Raw genomic sequence first — 26,383 nt, 5'->3', positions numbered from 1 at the left:
TATCAAAGTTGATGTTGTAGTGTCCCAACATACACACCACTTCACATTTTCTCTGGATGTTGTGACATCGAAATGACCATAAACACCAACTTTACTTAATGATATATCTGAGTCATCAATTAAAGCTGGGGTTGGTAATATTGGAGAAACCAGCAAGAGTAAACTGGATTTACAAATTATACAACCAAAAACCCAGCACAGTGTTGCCACCTCTTTTCCAATGAAAGTAGCTCCAAAAGTCGCTACATCTAGCGAGAAAGTCGCCAAGTCGGCAACATTGACAGTCCAGCCCAGTCACACAGCGGCTCTTGAAATAGTCACAAAATTGTATGTTTTGATTTGCGTACATAGACAAAAATTTCACTTTTTTTTGTGATTGTCAGCACAAAATCAAAGAGCGGCGAGCGCCACATAGGGAGGATGTCGGGATGGACGGGTGGGTCAAAAAATACAGGACTTTCACCTAAGAGACCGGTGTTTGTGTTACAGTGCTGCGACAGCTGTTTTTTTTTTGTCAGAGCATTTGATTTATCGATTACTGTCGGGATGCAATGAGAATTTCTACAAATATAACAAAATATGTTTCTAAAATGCGTTACCTACCCTAGCTTTAAACCCTAGCTTTTTTGTTGCAGTTTTGAATTGTTTTGTTGTACATATTCATCTTTGTACTGCGTCAATTATGTCCCATGTTTTGTGCTTTTTAACATCTTGGGTTCATGTTTAATAAGTGTTCTCACTCTAACATGTCATCTTTTGGATTCAGTATGTTTTGTAGATCCATAAATAAATCAAACATTAAAAAGTTAAATCTTGGGGTGTCCAGTGGCCTAGTGGTTAAAGGACACTATATTTTTTCAGTAAATCCATGAAAAAAACAAAACTGACAATGTGTTTACCAATCTCTCAATTATTTTCGACTACCCTACTTTGTCTGTGGCTCTCAACCCCCCAAACCCCACTGGTTCCTACTGAAGGCATACATTTTTTCATAAATGGGTCGCAAATATATACTTACACATCTCAATAATTTCCAAAGAAAACAGTTAGACACTGTAGTTTTTCGCTAACGTTACTCAAACAGGCAAAAAGTAGTGCATTTGTTGAAGACTATTTTCAGTGGCGGATTAATACACATTTTGTGCTCAAGTAAGTTTTTCTTGCAGCAGGACGGTGTATGTGGGATTGAGTCAAGATAAACTACAGTGTGTGTGTGTTTATGGTAATGAAGGAACGTACAGTATCTCCCAGTGCAAGTTTTTCTTATCTTAAAATGAGCCGTTTATATCTACACAGGGAGCGGGTCCTCTTCATGGAGTCCACCATGTTGCACCGCCATGTACAGTAGCCCAGAACGGACAAACCAAACTCTGTTAACTTTTCCTGCTTGTGCCGGAGTCGATAACGTTACTCGCTCCTGTCGCCGCCGCTCTCTCTCTCTCTCTTGCTTCACCACTCACTTCCCACTTACTCACACACTCTCTAAGCACTGCCTCTGCTCCAAATGACCTACACTACTCTTACAAAAAATGGCTCAAGAGAGGGCCATTCGCGTTTTCGCAGCAGCCACCGTAGCTCTCCTACACACCCGGCACACGGGAAAGGCTTCAGTTGGTTGTAATCTCCTCACCTCACGGCTACATACCGCCAGATCCTACACACTGGACCTTTAAATCTTAAAATCAAATCTAAAACTCAGAGGCAAACTGTGAAGGTCAGTCAGGATTAGTGTAATGTGGTTGTACCTCTGTACCTGTACCCCATTGTGTGGATTGTGATGAAGTGAAATATTATTACACACAGAAAACATGGTGACTTCCAGATCTTCAACATGCCCAGCAACTTGAATTCAACTTAAAAAGAGTCATGTATATTCATACAGCATGCGTTCATATGTGAAATTCTGCAGGTCCTAGACAACAATAAGTTTCCTCTGAGGAAAACTCTTCACAGGATTCCTAAACTGTCTGAGCGTCATGACGGAGAGAGAGCCCTTTTTTGTTTAAAGGGGATGAAAGTAGTGAATGTGATTGGACATGATTGTCACAGCCTCTAGCACGGCCATGTATAATGTATTCTCTCTGTTCCCACCCCGTATCAAAGTGTGCCTGGTCACGAAATGACCAAAACAAATTAAGCAGGGTGCACTTGACCGCTGGGTTCTATGCTGGGTTCAGAAAATTGAGCCCCAGATGTTAATTTGCTTAACCATTATGACAGACATGCTTTCTCCACATGGCCCACTTGAAATAACTTTACATGATTAAATAAAAGCGACTCTGTGAATTCTCACTGTGGATAAAACATAATCATGTCCCAGCATTTTTAGTATGCAACTTAACTATAAGGCCCATCTGTGTCTGTGTGTATGGTCCTAAAATGTCTTTTAATTGGTTAATCTAAAGCAAAATCCAGTGAGGTAATTGAAGTTGACAAGCTCTTGATTTGGCGTTCACCCTTTTTGAACCCCTGTCTTCCTCTTAACCTGGATTAATCTATGGTCTAACTATAGTCCATGGTTCAGTGCTCTGCAGGGCTTCAAGTATGACACCACGAGGTTTATGGCACTTTCTTTCTGTCAGAGCTCTCTGCAGACACCAGATCCCACCGACACGTATTTGAATTGCAGAGCTGGGCAGTGAGGAAACAGCTGAATTAGCTCTCCGCTGCGTCTGTTTTCTTTTGAAGTGTCTCGCCGCACTACGCACATAAACCCATAAGAGCAGCAGAGCTCATAATTACACGGCCGAGACGCCCACCACGGCGCAATAAATGACAAGATGACATAAATTTCTGGATGCCTGGAACAAGAGAAAATAGACAAGTGCACAGAGGCCGGTCCAACCTGTGAACAGACTTCATTCTGCCACACGTTGTTAAAGACCGAAGAGCGTGTGACTGCTGGCGTCTCTGAGCCTATCTACACTTAAATGAATTCTGGTAGGGGATCTAAAAGAAACATCAATAAAAGATAAAGACAGCTATAGCAGAACAATGCAATAACGAAATAGAGTCGGAGTCTGACCAGATCCTTTTATAACAGAGGATCAAACTAAACAGTGTCTACTGCTCAGCTGCTGCCCCAAGTGAAGGATGCCAGGGGCTTGTTCGAGATCGATAGGCAAATTGGTGCAGCGATAGCAGAAATAGTAGAGACAGAAAGGAAACAAGAAGAGATAGAGAGACAAAGGATCCAATTTAGGTAGTTTGGGCATCTGACAAGAATTCCTCCAAGACACCTCCCTTTGGAGGTTTTCCATGCACATCCAACTAGAAGGAGACCCCAGGGCAGACCCAGAACATGCTCAGCATACTTATCCCATCTGACCTGGAAACATCTCCTCTGGAGGAGGTGGAAGATTTCATGTTTCTGAGAAATGGGCCCTTCTTCATAGACGGGTTTCTGTGCAAAGTCATCACAGAGTTGCGCGCCAAACTAGGGGGCAGAAAGCCCGGCATGTCTAGCAGAGCCAAGCTCTGAAGCAGAGACGACGAGGAGTTGTTGTGCAGTAAACTGCACCAACCGCAGAAAAGATGGATTGAAAATGTGTAATATTCTGAGGGCATCACATGCCTTTTGCTAAAAACAGAAGGAGATTATGGATCCAAGCCTGATGGGCAAAAGTATTCTAGTCACACAGCGATAGCAAAGCAGCGGGTGGTCATGACGAGCTGTCATGCTCCACAGATCGATAAAAATGAACTGATCAATCACAGGGTGATCGACCCACACTCTAAGGAAATATTCATATATATTTAGCGACTATGCCTTAAAACTTAAAAAGTGATGCAACACTTTGTTACGGCTCTAATTTGTTGTAACGTTACGCGACCACGGCGGGGGAACGCTCACTCTGGTATGCCGTAACGTTACATTTTGAAGGGAAGACGTCTGGTAGTCTACCAGTCAAACAAAGACACACAGATGCCCCAAGTCAAATCACACTTATGTCTGATCTAACATTACCCATTTCATAATGATATAATAAACAAATCTCATACTATCACATCATGTGATAATCGTATCTGGTGGTCGGACTCTGCAGGGGTCTAGTATAGTCAACAAGAATGTACAAACAATGCGAAATCTACGTTGATTACAACGGTTGACTATAATCTTGTGACTGGCTGCCACAGCGGTTTTGCCCCCCTGAATCGCACGCACCCAGCCATGTTTGTATACAAGAAACCCGTCTATACATAAGGAGGGAAAATAGAAGAAAAAAAGCACACTGACAGCAAGGCTGATTAATTCTAACCTCAAATTATGTCACTACCCCAGAAAGCAGGTCTGTGCACTCTGCCATTATAAATAGCATATCCTGCATGTGTTTAGGGGGGGCCAGTATCTGTTGAGGGATGTGCCTCATTTGCCTCACTCTGAGCATTTACATGAGTAAAACAGCACTTCCGTAATATCCATAATGAATCACCTCATTAAATAGCTTAATGAGTGATGGTCCAGCTATTACATGTCTTCAGTATAATCTATTGTTCTGGAAATAAATTTAGTGTTGGCCATCCGGGGTTCTTAAAGTAAAAGGCCTGTTTATTTTCTGCGTAGACAACCTTAGACTTGACAGTTGGAGCAAGTCCAACTGAAATCACATTTAGTTTTGTAGTCAAAAATAATGTCTACATTTTTTTTTAATGTATTGTTATTAGTCTTTTATTATTTAAAGAAAGAAAAAAGGTCTTTTGGGGAGATATCATAAATACAAGGCATGTTCCGGTCTATGTTTGATTGACAGCAGCTGGCAGGCTGAGCTCCAGCAGGGGAATGAATTAAACAAACTTGCGATGTAGCCTACATGTCATGGATCAGACAACGTGTTGTTAGTGGTATTGTAGAGTAAGGACCACACCAGCATCTAACCGGGCCCAAGTGGCATGTGCAGGTATGTTTACATGCTGTTTAATGTGCTGCAGCTGAGCAGCTAATTGGCTAATGTTAGCCGTTAGCGGTGCACTTTCCCATGTTGAATGTTTGTGGTCGCTCGTTCAACAAGCTATGGTGCAGGACAAAATGTATGTTCATGTTTGCAAGTTAGATAACAAGAAGGCTTAGCAAGAAAGTTAATGTTGGTTGTTGTTCAAAGTCTGTGGCTCCTGTGTAGCAGGCTGCTGTCTGGCTTAGTGTGATCATTTGTCTGCCTATGATAGAACACTGACGTTACTGCTTTATGCAAGATCTGATTGGCTGTATCAAAATAGTGTCTTTCTACAGCCCGCTCGCTGGAAAAGGGGTATGAAGGTGTCATTTGTACGCCATGTAGTCCGTACCTGTACTGACTGCATAAATATGCGATGGTCAGAGTTAATGACGTAGAATAAAAAGCGAGAAAGGCCACTACCAGAAGTTTCAGGTGGTTGCAATCTGCAGCCTAACCGCTAGATGTCGTCCTACACACACTTACCAAAAAGAAGTTTATACGAGTGTGCTACTAGTATACTTCTTTTAAACTTAAAATAAGACAGTATACTTTCAGTTTACTTTTTATGTACTTATCAGAGATATACTTAACAAAAGTATACTTAAGTATACTGGGCTCATACTGACAAGTTAACGGGAAAGTGTACGTATACTTGGCTTATACTGTGAAGTATACAGAAAAATTAGGTCTACGCTACTTGTACTTAATCTTTTGATCGAGATATACTTAAGAAAAGTATATTTAAGTGTTCTTGCCTACAGAAAGGTATACCTGGCTTGTAGTTGTGCTTACTTTTAGATAGAGTAGCCTATTAAAGGAGAGTAAAGAGAGTATGTAAAAGGATGTTTTGATTCTGCACCTTTAAATAATTCTGGTGGTCAAACAGACAGTCTTATAGTTTAAAAAAAAAAAAAACACATATTGACTAAGAGCTCCTTGCTTCCAAATAAATATGTTTTACCCTCACAATTTTCTTATCTGTTGCCAAAGTGAGCGTTCAGTTTATTAATCATCAGCATATTTTCTTCGCCCCTGTGTGTGACCCCGGGGGGCTCTGTACATATACTTGTGGTGAACAACTGATGATTTGCTGGAGAGGCTGGAACTTCCATATATAGTTAGGAGGTCTCTGAACTTACTACTAAATTACAAGCACAGGGGTTAAAAATAAACCCAGTGGCTTCCCTCTGATTTGTATAAAATTCCCATTTTACACACTAAAACATAATGTCCTCTTACAGGTAACAGTTACACTTCTAGTAATTATAGGGATGTGTGATATACAGTATCCTTATCTCTCTGTGACGTGGAAACCTCACACAGCTCTGATCTGAAAATCCATAATGTTGGGTGTAGAAAACTCTAGTGCCTGATAATAAGAGACCTACACCCACCACAGGGCTGATCATTTTGAATTTGTTTGACTTCAGTGTGAAACATCAAATCCTAAATTCAAATTGAACGTTGATGTACAGTATGTTGCTGGAAGAGAGCAGTTTTATGTGTGTGGGAGAGTGTGATTACAGGCCATGCTGACAGCCTTAAGCCTTACACTGTATATCTAAGTTTAGGCCTCATTAACATTCAATGGAGCTGTCATGGATGGGTGGACAGGAATTATTTACAGTCGATGGAAGATGTTTCCCCAGGCGGTGACCACACTGTTAGCTAATTTGGTTCTCCACGGATAACATCTGGATTTTTTTAATTTTTTTTTACTATGATTGGGTGTTCTCTCCCTGGCAGCTGTATGGTGACTGGCACAATGCTGGGCTTACACAGCAGTATTCATCGGCCATATTCAGATTTTTATTCTGAATATTCACAACACTGTTACAAAACATCTGTGATTTTAAAAATAACACACTAATAGCTAGGCTGTAGGGAGTCCAAAGCCTCCCGAAATGTTTGACTTTTCTCTGACTAATTAATTCATAAAATGTTCCAGTTATATTCTCCATATATCTTCCTCCCTGCATGGTGGTCTACATGCTGTTTCAAAGTCTCAGCCTTAAAGAAAAAAGTCCACCATGTGGTAACTGTAGAAAGTAAACTCCTCCTCAGGTCATTAAAATCCCTGAATTCCCAGAAACAATACTGAGGACATGACCTCAGAGGCCTCGATGGTAATGTAACTGTGGTCATACTCACAGGTTACATACGTTGTCATCACAGGCTTCATGGTGAAGAGAATGTAGGCTGAAGACACTGAGGTCATGTTAGCAGTGTTCCCGGTATACAATTACAAATGGCTTAAAGGGACTGTTTGTAACTTTTTACACGTATAAATCACCCGGGTCGGTGATCCATGCACGCTCGCGCGTGTGACCATTTGTCACACTTTAGAAATAGTGTTTACAGTTTACAGAAAATGTAATTGAACAGTTTGATAAATATGAAAGAATGGGCCTGGTAGTATCTAGATGTTTTGGATTCATATTCATAAGAAAAAGCTTCTTCTAAACTTACGAAAAACAGGAAACCAATGACCTAATTACTGTACTGCTACTACTGTTATGTCCTGAAATGGAAGTCTTTTACCGCAGCTAATTGTTTGACATGTTCCTCTTTTAATCGGGACGTGTGATGATGCATCTCTGCCTCTGTGAAATCAGCCTAAAATACACCAAAATGTACCTCACTGTCACATCAGAGAGATGTAACCGCTCAGCTGAACTGATTTCTTGTGCTGGAGCTGAATTGAAACCTTGTTAAACCTGTGACGCTCTCAGCCCACCTGTGGTGTATTTATATGCTCCAAAATAAATGTCTTTGCCAGTCCTCAACAAATATTAGAGAAGAGCTAACATCCATCACTGGAAATACTTCAAATGAGATCAGCCAAAATACTTTATATGTTCGCTTCAGTGATTCACAACTGGCCAGTTTGGCCAAAACAGTGGAATATGATTTGCATTGTGTCATAACAGGAAATGCATGAGGGAGATTCGTATGAGAATAAATATCTTATTAATTAAAATGTCTCATCCAGCAGAATATGAAGTGTCTCCTGTGAATCTAAAACTAAATTTATGTCAACAACAAAAGCCGTGAACACACATCTATCCGAATTACTTAAACTTGGCTCAACCTAGTCGCACCTCCTCAGCCTGGCTTTGCCTTGTACGTGAAACGTATTAAACCAGGATGCACACACTAGACTAGGTCAAGCCTCGCTTTTTCTGTTATCCTGGATTTCTCCATTCTGCCCATTCAAATGGGGTTGTGTCTATTGTGTTCTCGAGTTGAGTCCATATGAACGCCCCCTCTTGTGGTATTCACAGTGGAAATATCTGAAAGCTCAGAGTTTACGAGTTGTGACGTGTTTGTTGACGTTGTCAGAAATGGTGGAGGCCTTGGAAGTTAATTTTTTGGTGCATAATAAGTTAATATATTGTAATTTTAGTCGTATATTGTTTTTTTTTCGTAATTGTATAATATGTCTGAGGAAAATGTCGATATTCCCAATGGCCTCATGTTTTTCCTCTGTCATTATGCCTTTGCATTTCCTACATTATGTTACCCACTTGCTAGCTTGCTAAACTGTCAGCCTCTGTGGCTTCTAGACGCCGACGGTAACGTTAATATTGTCGTTGCTTAGCAGCGGTGTTCTCACGACTTAAGCACTTGAACGCCAAGCATATCGTGTACACGACTTCCCATGTTGTAAACACGAGCTAACGAAATTCCTTTGAAGGCTCCAGTAGCCCCCCAGGTGTGCTGCACTGCTCAACGGGGTGAGCCTGGCCTGGGAAGGAAGTGCTTAAAAGCTCCTGTGCGAGCAGCAGAAGGGAGAGGCCTCTGGTGTGGAGACTGCTGGTCCAGCTGCCTCTCAGCCTAAGATTCTGTGTTTTCTTTTTCGCGTGTCTTTGTTAATAAATCCCATAGATTTTGAGGGTTTTTAAAGGCGTCTTCTGTGGTTTATTTGGGTCAGTGGTGGAGGGAGTTAACAGTACCTCATACAACCTCACTTCAAAACATTCAAACTCTCCCTTTAAAGCCTTCAGTCTGAAGACAATGCAGGCAAAAATCTGCATTTAAACTGTGACCTTTTCACCGCAACATTACACTCAACGAGCAATTAGTCTTCCTTACAGCACACGCCGCCGTGTTCTGTCAAAGGCGGGCTGTTTTTCCTGTTAATCATTAGGACGTTCAGTGTTCCCTGACGTTGCAGGAAGAAATTTGTTGTCTGTTTGTTGGTCTTGCGGCATCTGGGATGCAACCGAGGTCAGGTCAACACCAGATTTGTTCCAGGAATTTGAGATAAGATAACCATCTGGCAGTTTAGCCATGCAGGCTTATGTAGTCTAATGTAATGAATGTTAACATAATGCATTCATTAAAGAAGATGCAATAGCAGCTGTTTATTATGATCTGTAAACAAACGGCCTCGATACTGAACAAGATATCAACACTGAACCAAACCTTTTGTACTTGTACACATTTGTTCTAGTTGACTTTTTCTAGTCTGAGGGCCCATACTACAGTATATACGGTGTAAATACGATCGCTATACCTTAAGGTCCAATAGAAAAACATTTCCTTTGACAGTGTCATGGTGGCTTCTTCTTTGTCACAAATGACGTAAATGTTTAAAGCTGGCCTAATCAACATTTCTATACCAACAATGGGTCAAATTCCGTGTGTCACATAGAAACAAACCAACAGAGAATTATCACCAACTCTACAGTACAGCTCTACAGATTGTTGAAGCATCTTTCAGCTTGTTGTTTTGGTTTTTACCGCCCACAACTTCACTGTTTTGGTTCACTATCTCTCTCATCATTAGCCTACTGTTCCCAGCAGCAGGCAGCTGTTTTCAGTGATATACCTGCCCAGCAGCTAAAAGATAAAGTTAGAGACTAGCTGGTGAACATAGTGGAGCATTTAGCAGCTAAAGAGACATATTTTTCTCAGGAGATGAACAACAGACCCATAGTAGAGCCGCTAGCTGAGCTACAACACATGTGCCCACACAGCGACTCTCTCGAGGCGGCATAAATGTGCTTCTGGTGGCTGCGAAAGCTGCACCAGCCTCCCTGTCTTTCCAGCAGAGAGTCTGGCAGTAGCTGCTCATGGCTGGTTAGCTCTGACTACCAGCTCTATACGTCACAGTCCATGTGGTCAGTCAGTCTCCTCCACATGTCACACAACATGCACACACACCTCCCACAGCAATGCAAACAGCATTTTTTTCCAATATGCTGGGAGGGACAGCTCCACCCTTTAAAGGGCGGGTCCATTATTTTTATTTTTTTTAGGTTTTTATATCATTCTGTGGTGTTCCTAAATAATCAAATCTGAACATTCACATTTTGATGTTTTAAGGTCAAAATGCTGCACATTTTCCCACGGGACCTGATGTAGGTTTCTGCATGATGACACCGCTACGTGTATAGTGTATATACAGCCATATATTCAGTGTATAGTACTTACAGTAACTTAGATTACGGAAGCTAAGCAATGTACTGCTGTGGACACCACAATCAGAAAGTCACACAATAACACAAACTAACCGATCGAGGCAGCGGTAGACCACCGACTCCCGTGTTGTGAGAGGTAAAATTACTGTTTTTGTCAATGAAGTCTGGTGGCTTGGAAGACAGCGATATACGTAACAACTTCAGTTCCCCACCAGAAGGTAATGAGTACTGTTGTAATGACAAAAAAAAGTCTAACATACAGAGTGAACGTTCCGCAGATATGTTCAAAATATAATGTTTTGTAGATATCTTGATTTAAAAAATAAATGTAAAATAATGTGGGCGCCATTTCTTAAAATGTATTTATCAAAGGAGGATTGGTTGGATGGGTAAACAGAGAGCAGACTGGCTAACAGCTGGATGGAGTTTGTGTACTTCAAAAGTAACTCAGCAGTTAGCCGCTGACTGTCTTCCCTAAACACATTTACCACACACCCCCAACCCCACCCCCAGATGTGTGCTGTTCCAGCTCCCTGTGTACCACCACCCTCCGGTTGGTGCAGAGCACTTCCAGATTCTTTGGGGGAAAGTAGTTTATTATGATAACAGGAAGAGTCCTAAATTACTGAGCAGGGTGGCTGCGAGTCAAACTGGTAGAACACTCAAAGGAGTTCAGAGAAGACTCGAAATAGCATCACACACTCGTAGCTGGTGGGCGTGCTCACATGCTCGCAGATGTGTGCATGTGCTCTGTCATTTAGCCACTTGTTCTTTTCCACGAGGGAACATCCCATGTATGATACCAATGAGCTACTGCAGTGGTGTTAATATATTTTACTGACAGAGAGTTATTTCAGACTTACTATGACTTTTCATTGATGCATGTAAGTCTGTGAGATCATCTCTCTGTTGTTAAGCCCAACATGGGGAAAAATGTGACAGAGAGATTGTTTGTTTCACTTTCACAAAGGAAGCACTTTCCCTTTGTGGTACCAGTGTTAAAAAAAAAGAAAACAAGTTGGATATCTCAGTGTGCTACAGTTTGTACTTGGCATCATCATGGCTTTACGAATCCTCAGTGTGGCTACAGAAAAGGTTTGAAAGCCACAGCATACGGTACAGTCAGGCAGTGAGAGGTTGTTGTGCATCAAGGCCACAACTTGTTCTCTCATTTTGATTTATTAGTGGTGTTTCATTGTCTCGAGTGCACAAATTTAGACTCTTGCACATGACAAAAAGCTTAATTTATAAAGGCCAATAGATAGTTTTCACAGCTGGCTCGTCATAGCAGGAGACGCACCGGTGTAATTGAAAACATCTAAAACGACAGCATTCCATTAGCGAGGTCCTGGGTCCTGGTATTGTGCATGCTGGCTCATTGCCATGGCTTACAGGGACATTTGATAGAACTGAGCCATTTTTAACACAATTTGTTTTCTCTTTTCCTGCTGTGACAAGTCAAAACGTCTGCCGTGAAAAAGCCGGATATCATCAAATAGTGGACCACAATCCAGTTACTTTGTAAGATTTTAGAATTGTGATTTACGTGCATTCCAAACTGCCATTGGTATCTATTTTTGTACAGATTAATTCATTTCTAGCTGCTAAAACAAAACTTTATTTTATAAAGTAGTAATAAGTAACAGTCATGTCTGCTTTGAATGTTTATTTGCTTTAAATTTGATCTAAATGATGTTATTTTAGTGAGGTAGACAGTATATTTTCTACTACTGTGTCTTTTACTGTGGCAAAATGAATAGAAATCAATGGTATCCTGGGATGAGGGGAAAATAAAGTACATTATATGGCCAAAGGTATGTGGACATGTACATGGTTCAAATTAAGGCGAAACATACAATGCTGTTTAAAGGTGTGCTCAGACAGAAGATGAAGCAAATTCTTTACGTGGCGTGACTGCATACAGAGTCAATGGAAAGATGCAAGTAATAAGACGCAAATTTGCTCAAGGCACAAGGCATGTGTCCACACGTTTCAAGTTGAGTGAAAAATGCACACTTATCTCGGGTCACACAGTCAGTGGTGAATAAACTTCATAAACAGTCCAATAGTCAAATTTGTGCAAGTACCGAGAGGCGGAAATTAACTTCACTGTCTGTCTGAACACACCTTTAGACATGAATATGTTTACAACTTTGTCAGCCAGGCCTTATCACCCAACATCAGTGCGGGACCTCACTAATGCTCTTGTGGCTGAATCCCTGCAGACAGGTTCCAACATCTGGTTGAAGGTTTTTCCCAGAATAGTGGCGGCTGTTATAGCAGCATACAGTATTAATCTCTACGGATTTGGAATGAAATGTTCAAAAACCAAGGAGTGTAATGTCTGGATGTCCACATATTTTTGGGCCATGCGGTGCTACAGTAGCTCCAGTCTGCACTGACCTTTGGTCCTGTTATCCCAACCAGTCCACTGGGCCCCGGTAGTCCTGGCTCCCCCTGGATGGACAATAAGCACACTCTGAGAGGCAAACTGGATCAGCCAAATTCAACACTATTATAGTAATTATCTGTCCCACTTCAAACACGGCATGTAAGACTGCTGTGACAGGAGGAAATTCCAAGCACATGCACAGAGAAGCTTCCAGAATAAGTTCTCTTTACTTATATTTATAGTAGGATTATTTACTGCATCTGGCTTGACGTAGTTATGTTGTTACATCTGGCATAATATTTTATTTTCATGAACTGACAGCTTAGATTTCATGCTTATGTCAGTTACATGCACACTGGTTTAATGCATGTTACTGTTAATTAGAACTGGATCTTACCATTAGTCCAGCTTCACCTGGCGTTCCCAGCTCACCTCTATCACCAGGAAGGCCCTGTATACAAAGAAATCTGCTGATATGTTGTTGTGACATAAAATATATCCACTGTGGCATTGCTTAACTTTAAATCAAAATCTACTTAGTCAAATTAGATCATATGAGATGGAAAATAATGACTGCATTATACTAAATTTTGAATAAAAAAGAAATTCTGGCCTCATATACTGGTCTATTCCTCATTATGGTATTCTGTTGGCGCAACATATAGAAAATGCTTTTTGAAGGACATGTCCTCACGCTAATGTCCAAAAAAGTCTCATCCTCCTAATTCATGAGTAAGACAAGACCATCATCAGATCTAACAAAGAGACAACTCGCAGCCACTGGGTCGGGCATGTTGGATTAAGACCGATCAAGGACTATGACTATGCTGGCACACGTTTTAATGATTCTGCTTGGTAGCAGGGCCAACCGGGGCTGCTCCCTCAAACCAAAGCTGTGTCTTGCCAAAAAATAATACGCTACAGAGAACAGTGTCAGTGTGTTAGTCTGGATAGCACTGGCTGTGTTTTACGAAGAGTTTAGTGTTCAAAATTCTCTCAATTTCTGTTTTAACCATGGCTGTATTCAGAGAGTCTCACCTTGGGTCCTGGGGTTCCTAGTTCTCCTGGTAAGCCTGGCTCCCCTCTGTCTCCCTGGGCAGTATCAGCAGAATGTACTATCAGTACTGGCAGCAGATTAGAAAAGCCACAACACTGATACAACTGCTTCTTTAAAGACGTACCTTGTTGCCTTGTAGACCGGGCTCCCCTCTAAGTCCTGCTGGACCATCTTCACCCTGCCCAGCCAAGGGATGACGGTAGGTAAGAGCATGCAATAAAAAGTCTGAAACTCATTCAATAAAATGAATGAACAGTATCAAGCATTTTAAAAGTTGATTATAACATAAATAGAGCATTTTTATTTGTTGACCAAACTCCAAGAGGGAGACCTCTCTCTAGCCAAAGGTAGGCAAAAGTTTGGTGACCACGTACAAGTCATGAACTTTGAAAAGGATACAACTTGGAGATCTTGTTCTGATGAGCTGAGAGGTCTAGTTAATATATATATGAGATTAGCAAGCAACTGATATATATATATATCTATATCTATATCTATGTATAGATATAGATATAGATATACATTTTTAAAGCTTAACCAGGAATCTAATAACTCCAAGGTTTCTGGAAACCGACAACTTCAGTTATGTCGTGTATCCACTGCAAGAAACTATGAGACATCCATCTCTTCTCTCCAATTTTGTTAAAGAAGCCAGATTTAAAAGTTCCCCCGGGTTCCACCAAAGCATAAAGCTGGTATCGTCAGCATAGTGAGAGACACAGCCAAACTGAGGGATAATATGCCTTAAAGAAATAAGAATAAGACAGTTCCAAGGAACTCCACAGGGTCAGAGGAGCACAGTAATGGAGGGCAGTAAAAAATAAAAATTGTGCCTTGCCTTGTGGCGATTCCAAGGTGTTATAATGTAACAGATTTTTTTTACCTTCATCCCTGGTAATCCAAGACCGCCAGTTTCCCCAGGTTTCCCTTCTTTACCCTGGTGACAGAGACAGCATAAGATGAGTATATCGTGCGCAGACAACATAAAGACTGGTGACAACAATATGTAGTGGTGAACAGAAAGAAAGTGATGAAAGAAAATGATTAGCACTTACAGGCTTACCATCAGGTCCCGGTGGTCCTTCCCTCCCTTTCTCCCCTCGGAAACCCTGTAGCATTAAAACACCCCATCATGACTCATAAAGACATATTCTTTTGACATAGTGCTGCGCTGCTGGATTTTGGCGATTGCCTGATTTTTCCTCTAACGCCATAAAATTTGTCCAATACTTTGGTTTATGAGCAAATATCTAAAAAGGTAACGCCATATCCATCGGCCTCTGTTGTACTTTCTGTTTACTGCTAATTGGCAAATGCTAGCATGCTAGCATGCGAAACTAAGATGGTGAACACAGTAAACATGTAAACCTATTAAAAATCAGTATTGTCATTGTGAGCATGTTACCATGCTAATGTTATCATTTAGCTCAAAGCAGTGCTGTGCCTAGACTCTTTAGATTATCACTCAACATAGCTTTGATAAAACATTCAGATGGATGTTGGCTTATTCATTCAAAGCCAAACAAATTTGTAGAAGATACCACTGAGTATTAGAAGTCTACCCCCTTAAAGGGGACATATCATGACTAAATTTGTCAGTGCCTGTTCACACACATTTCGGTTCCTGGAGTTCCTACCAACCCACAAACTGTAAAATAAGACGACCCAGTCAGTTTTTTGTGGGCTGCCTGGATCAGAAAACGTGATTCAACAAGCCATTCAGATTTGGCTCCCCTTTATTCATAGATTAATAAATTAATTTGTAAACACATTTATTAATGCCTATTTTTATTGTACAATTGGTTATTAATCAATTAAATGCTTTATTACTTTTTACGTAACTCTTGTGGTCCTCCATATCCTATGTTACATTCAGGCTCATTACAACATACCTCCCACGGTTTGAGAACTATTTTATTTCTGTATTTGCCTTGCAAGCAGTACACAGGTATATTCAGACAGACTGTGTGAGAAAAATTATGCTTTTTCAACATTAAACCATGTAAACCCAAAATATAAGTATGAACCTGAAAATGAGCATGATATGTCCCCTTTAAGTACGGCATATTTAATCAGCTGTCCAAAAAGAAAACTTGGAGATTCCCAAAACCTCTCTGGGTAAACAAATACTACTGTGACTCATTAGAAGTGAGTCACTGCAACTAGAAGTCATTAGAGGTCATTAGAGGACAGAAGTTGAGGTCTGGAAATGTATATTTTTGGTATAATGTGCCAATTCCACATCAAATACACACAAATTAGTTTTCTAGTTTCCAATTTGCCTGTTGTGTGGTCTCTCCACCCTTTCCATATACACTAGCATATACCAAGTTTGTTTTTGAACTTCTTAAATAACAAGGCAAAAGTGAGCATGGCTCACATACCCCCGCTCACCGCTTGACCCGTATTAAAGTAGGGCCAAAGGTTTTGCCCTTTTGGAACTAATGGAATTAGTCTATTGAGCACAATCTAGCTTGTTATTAGCTAACCTTCCTCAAGTCCAGGGTGGCCAAAATGTTTTCAATTTTGGGCCCCCTAGACTTCTAACCCCAAAAGGCACAACTAGACCACACTGTCAACCATTATACCAAATTTGAAGTTCCTAAGTCAAATAGTTCCCGAGTTCTGCTCCGGAAACGAAATTGAAGTAAAAGAAATCAGAGTTTTTGGCCGAAATTTCAAATAATTTGGGTACCCTGGACTTTTAACACCCCAACAGGCACAACTACACCACACTGTCAACCATCATACCAAATTTGAAGTTTCGGACGGACGGAAGGACGGACACACGGAACGTTATATACCCCTGACAACATTGTCGCGGGGGTATAATTACAAAGTAATAATAGCTGGGGTTGTATTACGATTGATCTCACACAGACACATCCGTACAGTCCGTTATATCATAGTTGGGCAACGGGGTGCTGTACACCAACTGTTCAGTGGATTGGTGCTTAACGGCCCTGGTGCTAAAGCCACTAGAGAGGCAAGAGACAAGTCATATATCAAATGTCCTTTGAGTCTTATAGGAGGAAGCAATGTGTGCACGTGTGCGTGTGTTACCATGGGTCCCGGCAGGCCACGCTGCCCCTGTGGTCCGACTACACAGTTGCAGTCTTCTTCCTCCGATGTGGCTGTTCGATTCAGAGGACACTGAGGAAACACAAACACACGAAATGTGTGAAATACAAAACACACTCAAAGCGGATTCCTAATTAGGTAGATAAAACACATTAACATAGGGGATACCAACAAGTGTCAGGTTTAGGAATTTAAAAACTTCATTTTTACATTAAGGTTTTGTTGCTGTATAATAAAAAGTTTTTTTCCGAAAGGTCAAATTTTATTCCCTACTATTTTGAACGTTTCCAATGATTTCCACTATGCAAAATCTAATTAGGTGTGGTATCATTACCTTTGCTACCACGGCATATTAGGGCCACAGGTTAAAAATAAATGATTACGGAGCTAGGGGAGGGGAATAATATTTAGAGAAAAAACTTGGATATTCTCTGAGATTAAAATGGTAAATTTACGAGAAAAAAACTTGAATATTGAATAGTCAGATATTTGTGCTTGATGGAGATTAAAGTCACAAATTTACAAAGAAAAAACTCAAAAAACAGTTTCTCAAGGAACCACATTGCTTCACTTTTCTTTGACGCCACTGTCGAACACTTCTGTAATATGAACCGCCTTGTGCAAAATATATTATATGAGTATTTATGTGTTCATAAAAAAACACATAAAGAACATGGAAGAAAATGTGTACAGTGTCTGTATCTTTCAGGACCTTCGCCTCACTCAGAGGTCGTCTGTCAGAGAGAACATCGGAAACAACAATATTTAGGATTTATCTGATAACCCCCTGGCAAAATAAAACGTACAACCGGTCTAACATGAGGATAAAGTACAATGCATACCAATGTCAGCATTATGTTCATAAAATAACACAAGAACATGAAAGAAAACAGTGATGTATATATCTTATAAAGTCAAGTTTTTTTTTATTTGTGACTTTAATCTCAGGAAATTTCAGATTTCTTTTTATAAATTAGAAGAGTTATTTCTTGTCAATTTATCATTTTAATCTCAGAGAATATCTGAGTTTTTCTGGTAAATTTAAGAGATTTTTCTTGGAATATTACCCCCCTACCTGGCATGTTTTTTGTTTTTTTTGTACCTACAATGGCTTTAATATACAATCGTACCTTTGGCACTACATCAGTAAATACTTTTAAGCAGTACTTTTTAAGTGTGTAAATAACAGAATAGAAACGGCACTTACCCTTTCATCATCCTGTGTAGCATAAGAGAGAGAGGACAAGAGAAAAAATAATGGTTATCATTACTGTGGCCTCATACATGCAGCCATATACAGAAGTAAAAAAAAATGTGACCTATGCAGTAGAGATTACAGTAGATACAGGCGACAGACAGTAATCTTACCACAGAGTAAATCTCACAAGCTGTTTCTCTCTCACTCTGATGAGGATCACAGTACAAACGCAGCTTCTGAATCTCCGTCTGAATAAAAAGACAATGAAAAATGGAAATGTGGTGAGGAAAATGGGAAATGTTGTTTGGGTAAAAGGTAGGCTAATAGATTGTGCCAAGACCCCAAAAAATAGGAAAATTAAAAAGTTGAAAAAATAAAATGATAAGCTACTGAAGGATCGATTATGAGGTTTTGGACAGATGCTGGAATATATCATTACTATTATTTTTGAAACTGTTTATTAATATAAGAAAAGCTTTATACTTTTATTTTATTTATTCCGAGGCACCCTTTAGCGTTTGTATGGCTTTCAACTAACTCCAATGTAAACCCATTCGCATCATTATTAGACGGTCAGAGCTACTGTACATTTCCTGTATACACGGAAGTTTATTTTGAAAAGACACAGCATGTAAAGAGCAGAGACTGTATGTTTCCTGTGAACACATAAATGTGTTTTGAAAAGACTCTGCATGTAACGAGCGGGAACTATACATTTCCTATGAACACAGAAGTTTATTTTGAAAAGACTGTATGCATGTAACTAGCGGAAACTGTACGTTTCTTGTGAAAACAGAAGTTTATTTTGAAAAGACTGTATGCATGTAACAAGCGGAAACTAAACGTTGTGTACACGGAAGTTTATTTTGAAAAGACACTGCATGTAACAAGCAGAAACAGTACGTTTCCTGTGAGCACAAAAGTTTATTTTGAAAAGACACTATGAATGTAACGAGCAGAAACTGTATGTTTCCAGTGAACATTGAAGTTTATTTTGAAAAGACACTATGCATGTAATGAGCGGAAACTGTACGTTTCCCGTGTAAACGGAAGATTATTTTGAAAAGACACTATGCATGTAATGAGCAGAAACATGCTGTCCCTGACATGTCCAAATTGGACACTAGAGCTTCATAGTTTGAAGCGTAGGACCACTGGCCAAGCGGCGGTATTTGACAAGTATGGAATGAGAATGCATCGTCAAAATACATTAAAAGAGTTTATTTTCTCTTCTCCTCTCAGTTGCAGTGTTTTTACTCACAGGCACAGTGATGTCTGTTCCTCGCCTCTTAGCCACCTGTGTCTCCCCATTGATGTAAATGGGCTCTCCCGGTTCCAGCATTATTTCCTGGATCGGTTCATCGTCAAGGAAACTGGTGACCTGGCGTGGTCTCACCAGGACTTTGAGCTGGTGCCACTTTCCATCATACAGAGTCTGAGAGAAGGCACAAATTTGATTAGTTGTTCAAGGTCAAACATAAAAGATGCATTTACTGAGAGTCTGTTCATTCATGAGACTGAAACATATCAAACAAAGTTGAATGTGAAAACAATTATTAACTTGTCAGACCTTCTTTCACTCAGCCTTCCATTTCTGTTGGCAGTCTTATGTGTGCATGTGTTTCATCTAATCTAATTTTGTCAGTAAGGCCAAAAATGTGTGTTCCCTGAAGGCTCCAGAAATAGTTATATCCAGCAAAGTATTAAGACTCCTTCCTTTTTCCATCACAATCTTTTTTTCTTCACCATCCAGAGGCAGCAAGAGAAACAGAGCAGCTATTGTTTCATTGGGAGCGAGCCACAGCCGTCATTTCCAAATGACAAATCACAGGCTGCTACCTTGTGCCACAACGAACCACATCAAATCAAACATGTGCAGACATAATTACAACCCTGTTCAACGCTCTGCGCTAGGTGTGTTATAAGGTAGGGCGGTGTGTGCCTTTTGGGAAAAAAACAGCCCGGAGTGTCCAAGAACTACACATCCACCAGCTAGTTTCCACTGGGGAAATCCAGTGGTTTAGAGTAGGAAACGTTTTCTTTGAGCCTCCTGGCTTCCATCACATTACATCCTCATTGGTTCAGCTGTGAATTGAAGTGAACAGGGGATGATGTTTAAATAACTGCTAGTTTGGCTCTCTGCAAGTCATCCCAGTCAGGTTTCATTCACAGAAACCCAACATGGAGATTGGAAGTGACAGAGTACACTCTTAATAACACAAGATGTTCTTTCAGGGGCAGGAAAATAACGCAGCACAGTGCACTCTTTATATCAACCAATATAAACTTTTATATTCATGTACTTTATGAATCTACTTTCTTACCATTGGGAAGAAATTATTAACGTTGCAAGTTTAAACTGCTCCATTAACTAAGTTAAATTATTGCTGCAATAAGCTGATACATAATATGTTATTAACATATTAGAATTAGGGCTGTCAATCGATTACAATATTTAATCGCGATAAATCGCTTAGTTAATCGTGATTAATAGCAATTTATATTTGTTCAAAATGTACCTTAGAGGGAGATTTGTCTAGTATTTAATCCAACAACATGGGAGTGAACAAATATGCTGCTTTATGCAAATGTATGTATATATTTATAATTGGAAAATCCATTACCAACACAGAACAATGACAAATATTGTCCAGAAACCCTCACAGGTACTGCATTTAGCATAAAAAATATGTTCAAATCATAACATGGCAAACTGCAGCCCAACAGGCAACAACAGCTGTCAGTGTGTCAGTGTGCTGACTTGACTATGACTTGCTCCAAACTGCATGTGATTATCATAAAGTGGACATGTCTGTAAAGGGGAGACTTGTGGGTACCCATAGAACCCATTTTCATTCACATATCTTGAGGTCAGAGGTCAAGGGACCCCTTTGAAAATGGCCATGCCAGTTTTTCCTCACCAAAATTTAGCGCGAGTTTGGAGCGTTATTTAGCCTCCTTCAGGACGAGCTAGTATGACATGGTTGGTACCGATGGATTCCTTAGGTTTTTCTAGTTACATATGAAAACAGCATCTTCACTGTATGCGTTAAAAAATGAATGGCGTTAAAACGAATTTCCATTAACACGTTATTATCGCGTTAACTTTGACAGCCCTGGTTAGGATACCTAGCTTTACAAGACGCTACAAATTCATATATGCTAGATCCAGAATGAATCTTTTTCAAACAAGACTAGAACATGCCCAAAAGTAAACACAACTAATTTGAGTAATTTTGAAAATCTGATTTTCGTCTTTTCTACAACAAAATTTAGAAATCACTGAACAAAACATGGACTGTATAATACCAGAGAAAACATTATAAATATGAATTCAATTAGTCCAACTTGCCTTCTTTTGCAGGAGTTTGAGACAAAACTTCAACACATTCAAATTTTTGATCATCTTAGCATTTAATAGAAAACTGACACCGTATCGGGCCTATTGTCTATTTATTCTTGTTACTAATTTTCATTATGTGTTATTTATTTATTCAGTTTTGATCACTTTGGGTCTCCGTAGAAAACATCCAGCTGTGTAAGACTAGCCGTACCTCTCCTTTATTCCATATCAATCAGTTTACTTCTATTTTATTTATACTGGTAATGGTTTGATTTAACCCTTTTTCTTAACCTCTGCCACATGTTTGAAATAAACCGATTTACCGATCATTTGTAATGAACTGTGAGTCACTCGAGAATCTGGGCAGCGAACCGAGGCTGACCAACAGAGCTGAACCTAAAGTGATGTAATAGCTTTTATAAGATAAAGCCTTTGCAGCTGTGTCCACAGGCAAAGGTAGACTCATTTTCCTTGAACTAAACTGGACTGACCAACTGAGATATCGGGCGTGTTCACAGGGAAAAGAGCATTAGTCATTACTTGGAAATCAAAGCCCATGCAGCCAAAAGCCATATTGATCTGGAATGGACATGAACACTCAATCCTAATAGGCTACCAACCTGAAAGCCGGCTTTAAAGGTGAGTCTCTGCTCCTTTTCTGTCCTACTGGTGGTGGTGAAGACGACAGTTTTGTCCTTCCCACTAAGTGTCACTGCAGCCTGGATCTCCTTATCCTTAGACAGCACCCTCCAAAGGTCAAAGGTCAGCTTGCTAGAGGGGCCCTTTAGGCGCAGGGTGGCTACGAACACATACGATGGAGGGAGGCCCTCTGGGAAAATATCCCTAGTGCAATGACGAAGTCAAATAACTCAATTTAAACAAAAGTTGATCAAATGAAATGGAAAAAAAAAGTGAAAAGTGATCTATTTTTAAAACATTCTTTAGACAACACTCTTACCTGGTATTCTCAGTAATGTCTGTGGAGGCAGTCAGAGTATAGGCAGCCTCAGACGTCAGAGAGCCGGGGATCTTCTTGGCCTTCTTCTGGATGTTCATGCCCACCATCAGCTCAAAGCCTTTCTCATCACGAGATGCCACCGGGATTCGCGTCGGACACACAGACTCTAGAAAGAAAAGGGTCATTTATTCAGACAGCTAAGCTAAACCTCTAAATAGATATGCAAAAAAGTAAGCAGAATTCATTGGATCTGCATACGACAATACAATATATCCCAACTCATCAGCCGCTTTGTCACGCCCCTTGGCGTCACTTTAGGATCAGGCAACGAAACCACTTTAGTTATTAGCTAATGGAACGCTAATGGAACTTTGTGTTTCATTGTCTGGAACCACTTTGCAACACTATTCCACAGCCAGGAGAATTTAGGAAAAATAACTGATAAACATGCCAAGAACATCGATAAACTAGTCATCCCCACCTTCGCAGAGCTTTTGCTCCATGGAGTCTCGGATCCGGTCGATGGTGGTGTAATCTTCGGCGTACAGGACATAGTCGGACGATGGTCTATTGGCGATGGACACCAGCTCCGAGGTGGTGATCTCACTGCCGACTCCAACAGCAAATACTGTAATGCCCTGAGCTCGTGCCTCCATACTGGCATCCACCTAAACAAACATAGGCTGTGGTGAAAATGAGGCTTTCCATTTAGACCCTTGACAGAGTTTATGATGGAAGAACAGTGTTAAAAAAATACAATAAAGAGTATTACAGCCAACAGCTTTAACATAGTGTGGATACCCCATTCAGGATAGTGTTTCCTTGTTGAGGATGGATGGGGGAGCTCCTATCATTCTTGACTCATTCTGTGATACAACTGAAGCCCCCCTGACTCTGATTAAGGATCACCCGACATAGAGATATTTACCACGTCATCCTGAGATTTGCCATCAGTAACCACCACAGCGATGCGGTTCTTGACATGGCTGGCTCTTTGGGAGGCGGCGAAAACGTGGTCCACAGCAAACTTGATGGCCCTGCCAGTCTGCAAGACAGTCAGAAAACAGTGATGACCTGGTGGAGTTGACCAAAAACACGTCACAATGCTGTGAGAGATGGTGTGTGTGAACTGGCATATACACCAGATTGCAGCCACTGACAGCTGCAGCACAAATTAAATTCTATTTAAACACATAAAAAAGCTTTTTAAAATCACCATGGGCAAAGTAAATGGTGTAAGTCTGTGCTTGTGGTGTTGCTGTGTGGTCATGTTGCTGCAGATGCACCTGTGGTGACTAACTGTTGGCATCCTTGGGCCGGCATATGTGTAGTCTGCCTCTCCATAACCGGCCTGCTCCACTTTATTAGTTTCTTTTTTTTGGATTGAGTACTAGAGGTTGTGAAGATTTGATATTTAGGTCCGTTTCATTCTTCTGCATGCAGGTACCCTGATCAACCAGTAGGAGTCACTAGTGCCGCAACCAGGTCACATATGGAACACCAAAGTGTTGAATAAATACAAAAATTGTATATAAATAATCATATAAAAAAGATTGTGTAAAATATTAATAGAAATAAAATGCGTAATTGAAGAAATTATTAAAACTCAAGTCATTATTATGAAATGTTATTTAATGTTAATACAATTTTATTGGAATATCATGTTTATATTATTTTTATTTTAAGGCTGTTTTTATTTCTTACTAGCATTTTTCTTGGGGAAAATGCCATCATGAAATAAAAACAGATTTTTGAAAATCATTTGAAGATCATTTCTAAAATAGTTTCACAGATTATTGTTTCATTTATATATTTGACACAATTTATTCATGTGATTATTTATTTTATGATTATTTATGTATTTAATATTGAACCCTTTAGATTCCATGGTCATGAACCTTCATTGGCTTCCAACCCATGAACACTGCCAAATTGTGTTTTCTCCTTATTTTTTAATTTCCACAGTGTGTTTTTTAATGTGATTTTTTTATTATTTTGATTGATACATTGTGTCTCACATCTGTCTTAACTTAGTAAAGAGCAAGGGGCCCTATTTTCATGGTGGCGCAACAATGAAAGCAGGCACTCCAACAGTTCGGTATTATCATAATACCTGCACGCAAATTAGGACTGACAGAGTTGTAAAGAGAAAACCTGCCTGTGTGTTTCCTCCCAGGTATTCGATGTTCTGTATGGCCTGGATGAGCTCCGTTCCACCCTGGTGTTTCCCCAGAGAGATCTCCAGACGAGGAGTGTCGCTGTACTGGATCACAGCCACCTACAGCAGGTACAAACATAAAAAAAATGCACATTCACTGAAACTCCGTGGCACTTTGGAATGGGCCAAAAATGATAGAATATGTTTTTCAAAGCAGGTAACTTATACAGAAGGCATGATAGTAATGAGACTGGCCATGAACAAACTCTAACTAGTTTAATGGAAAAATTGCTTCTAAATGCGAATAGAAATCACACTCTCAGAAAGTCATTTCATGCTCAGCACAATCCTATAATGTGGTTTATATTACCTGTGTGTAGTGGGAACTGATGTCAAATTGGCTGGTGATGTTGATAAGCCACTGCTTGGCCGTTTCAAAGTCAGAGAAGCCAACACTCCATGAGCCATCAACAATATAGACCAGGTCATTTACAGCTGTGCTGCAGCCTACACACATAGATACACACACACACACACACAGTAATCAAAGACAAATATCTTACAAATGAAACACAAATCTACATTTCAGACTCATGAGGTCAGTATTTAACACTGATATAATTCAAATGGTGTAAATCTATCATCCCAAATCAACTGAGACTGGTATGTTAGTGTTGCTACTCTGTTGGGCTCTATCTATAACGGAGTCATCCCTACCTGCTCGGACATCGTCCTCCTCTGCAGCCTCCAGAGGGGTCAGTAGCAATACACTCCATAATGACCACAGCAACATGGCGGTCTACCTCGGTCCAGTCCAACCTGGCTAAATTAGTGATGAAAACAACAAGGATTTCAAAAAATGACCTCTTGACCTTTTGTCTAGCCCCCAACGTTTCCAACTGGCCAACCGTCCTACGTTGTTGACATGCTCACTGAATACACACCGGACAGATCCCTTAGATCATCAAGTAAAGGTCCCCCTCTCTCCTTGAATACATTTAAAATCAGCTCACGGTGCCTTCAGTCATCACGGTCCTACTCTCTGGATATCTCTGCCACTTGAACTAAGGTCTTCTACAACAGTGCCTTCTTTCGCAAGATTTTAGTTGTGTTTAGTGTGTGGTTAACGGGTGTCACTTTTATTTTAGAATCAGTATTATTATTGTTATTCATCTATTTTTAATAAGGATAATAATAATACCATCTTATCTTATTCCCCTTTATTATAATACCTTCTTATCTTACATTTTCTTATTTTATATATTTTTGTCATATATGATCTTTGCCTGTTTTTCTTTTGATTTGGAGCACATTGAGTCGTATGAAATGTGCTATATAAATAAAAATTGATTCATTGATAGATTGATTGATAAATGAATTGTGTACTGCTTCATTCATCCACACATTAAGCATGCACTGGTTGATGGAAATGCAAACGGGAATCAAGACCTTTTTGTTCCTACTTTAGTCCCTGAGTTTTTACATCCTAGTTTCTACAGGCTCCTTAGTTCCTTGCGTATTTGATCAAAAAAGGCCTTCAAAGCAAAGCTGAAAATAATTATTTTGTTGCTTTTGTGTGCTCTAAAATATGCTCTATTCAGTTGCACTTGTAACCAAACCTTGCACCTGTAAGAGTGGTGTCAGTGTGTAGTTAACACTGTACACTTGTTGCACATTCACACAAGGTGAGGAGACCTACAACAACTTGAGGTCAGACAAAAACAAGATTCTCTGCTTATGTTAAGTTAAGTTTTGTGACAATAAAGATGTAACTACTTAAATTACAGCGTGCACAGTACAGCTCACTGTTTCCTGTGTTAAACGAGATCATGTCCA

The 26,383-nt window shown here is 40.1% G+C and overlaps 1 protein-coding gene across 1 annotated transcript in view; it reads right to left on the bottom strand.

Moving 5' to 3' along the window:
- LOC141759771 (uncharacterized) overlaps nucleotides 1-25,371 on the bottom strand; it is a 66,881-nt gene extending 41,510 nt beyond the window's left edge. Inside the window, exons 1-17 of the mRNA XM_074622102.1 lie at nucleotides 25,265-25,371; nucleotides 24,918-25,054; nucleotides 24,548-24,667; nucleotides 23,318-23,434; nucleotides 22,871-23,057; nucleotides 22,390-22,555; nucleotides 22,052-22,274; nucleotides 19,350-19,523; nucleotides 18,259-18,336; nucleotides 18,098-18,109; nucleotides 16,873-16,962; nucleotides 14,865-14,918; nucleotides 14,693-14,746; nucleotides 13,934-13,987; nucleotides 13,791-13,844; nucleotides 13,150-13,203; nucleotides 12,764-12,817 (exon numbers count right to left, since the gene is read on the bottom strand). Coding sequence (XP_074478203.1) covers nucleotides 12,764-12,817; nucleotides 13,150-13,203; nucleotides 13,791-13,844; nucleotides 13,934-13,987; nucleotides 14,693-14,746; nucleotides 14,865-14,918; nucleotides 16,873-16,962; nucleotides 18,098-18,109; nucleotides 18,259-18,336; nucleotides 19,350-19,523; nucleotides 22,052-22,274; nucleotides 22,390-22,555; nucleotides 22,871-23,057; nucleotides 23,318-23,434; nucleotides 24,548-24,667; nucleotides 24,918-25,054; nucleotides 25,265-25,340 — 1,704 coding nt within the window. The 5' untranslated portion in view covers nucleotides 25,341-25,371. The remainder of the gene's footprint in view (nucleotides 1-12,763; nucleotides 12,818-13,149; nucleotides 13,204-13,790; nucleotides 13,845-13,933; nucleotides 13,988-14,692; nucleotides 14,747-14,864; nucleotides 14,919-16,872; nucleotides 16,963-18,097; nucleotides 18,110-18,258; nucleotides 18,337-19,349; nucleotides 19,524-22,051; nucleotides 22,275-22,389; nucleotides 22,556-22,870; nucleotides 23,058-23,317; nucleotides 23,435-24,547; nucleotides 24,668-24,917; nucleotides 25,055-25,264) is intronic.
- Between the last annotated feature and the right edge of the window lie 1,012 nt (nucleotides 25,372-26,383).

The sequence above is a fragment of the Sebastes fasciatus genome, chromosome 21 (assembly GCF_043250625.1).
Source record: "Sebastes fasciatus isolate fSebFas1 chromosome 21, fSebFas1.pri, whole genome shotgun sequence".
Taxonomy (NCBI): domain Eukaryota; kingdom Metazoa; phylum Chordata; class Actinopteri; order Perciformes; family Sebastidae; genus Sebastes; species Sebastes fasciatus.
Note: the sequence above shows the minus strand (reverse complement) of the source record. Positions and strands in the feature narration are given on the sequence as shown.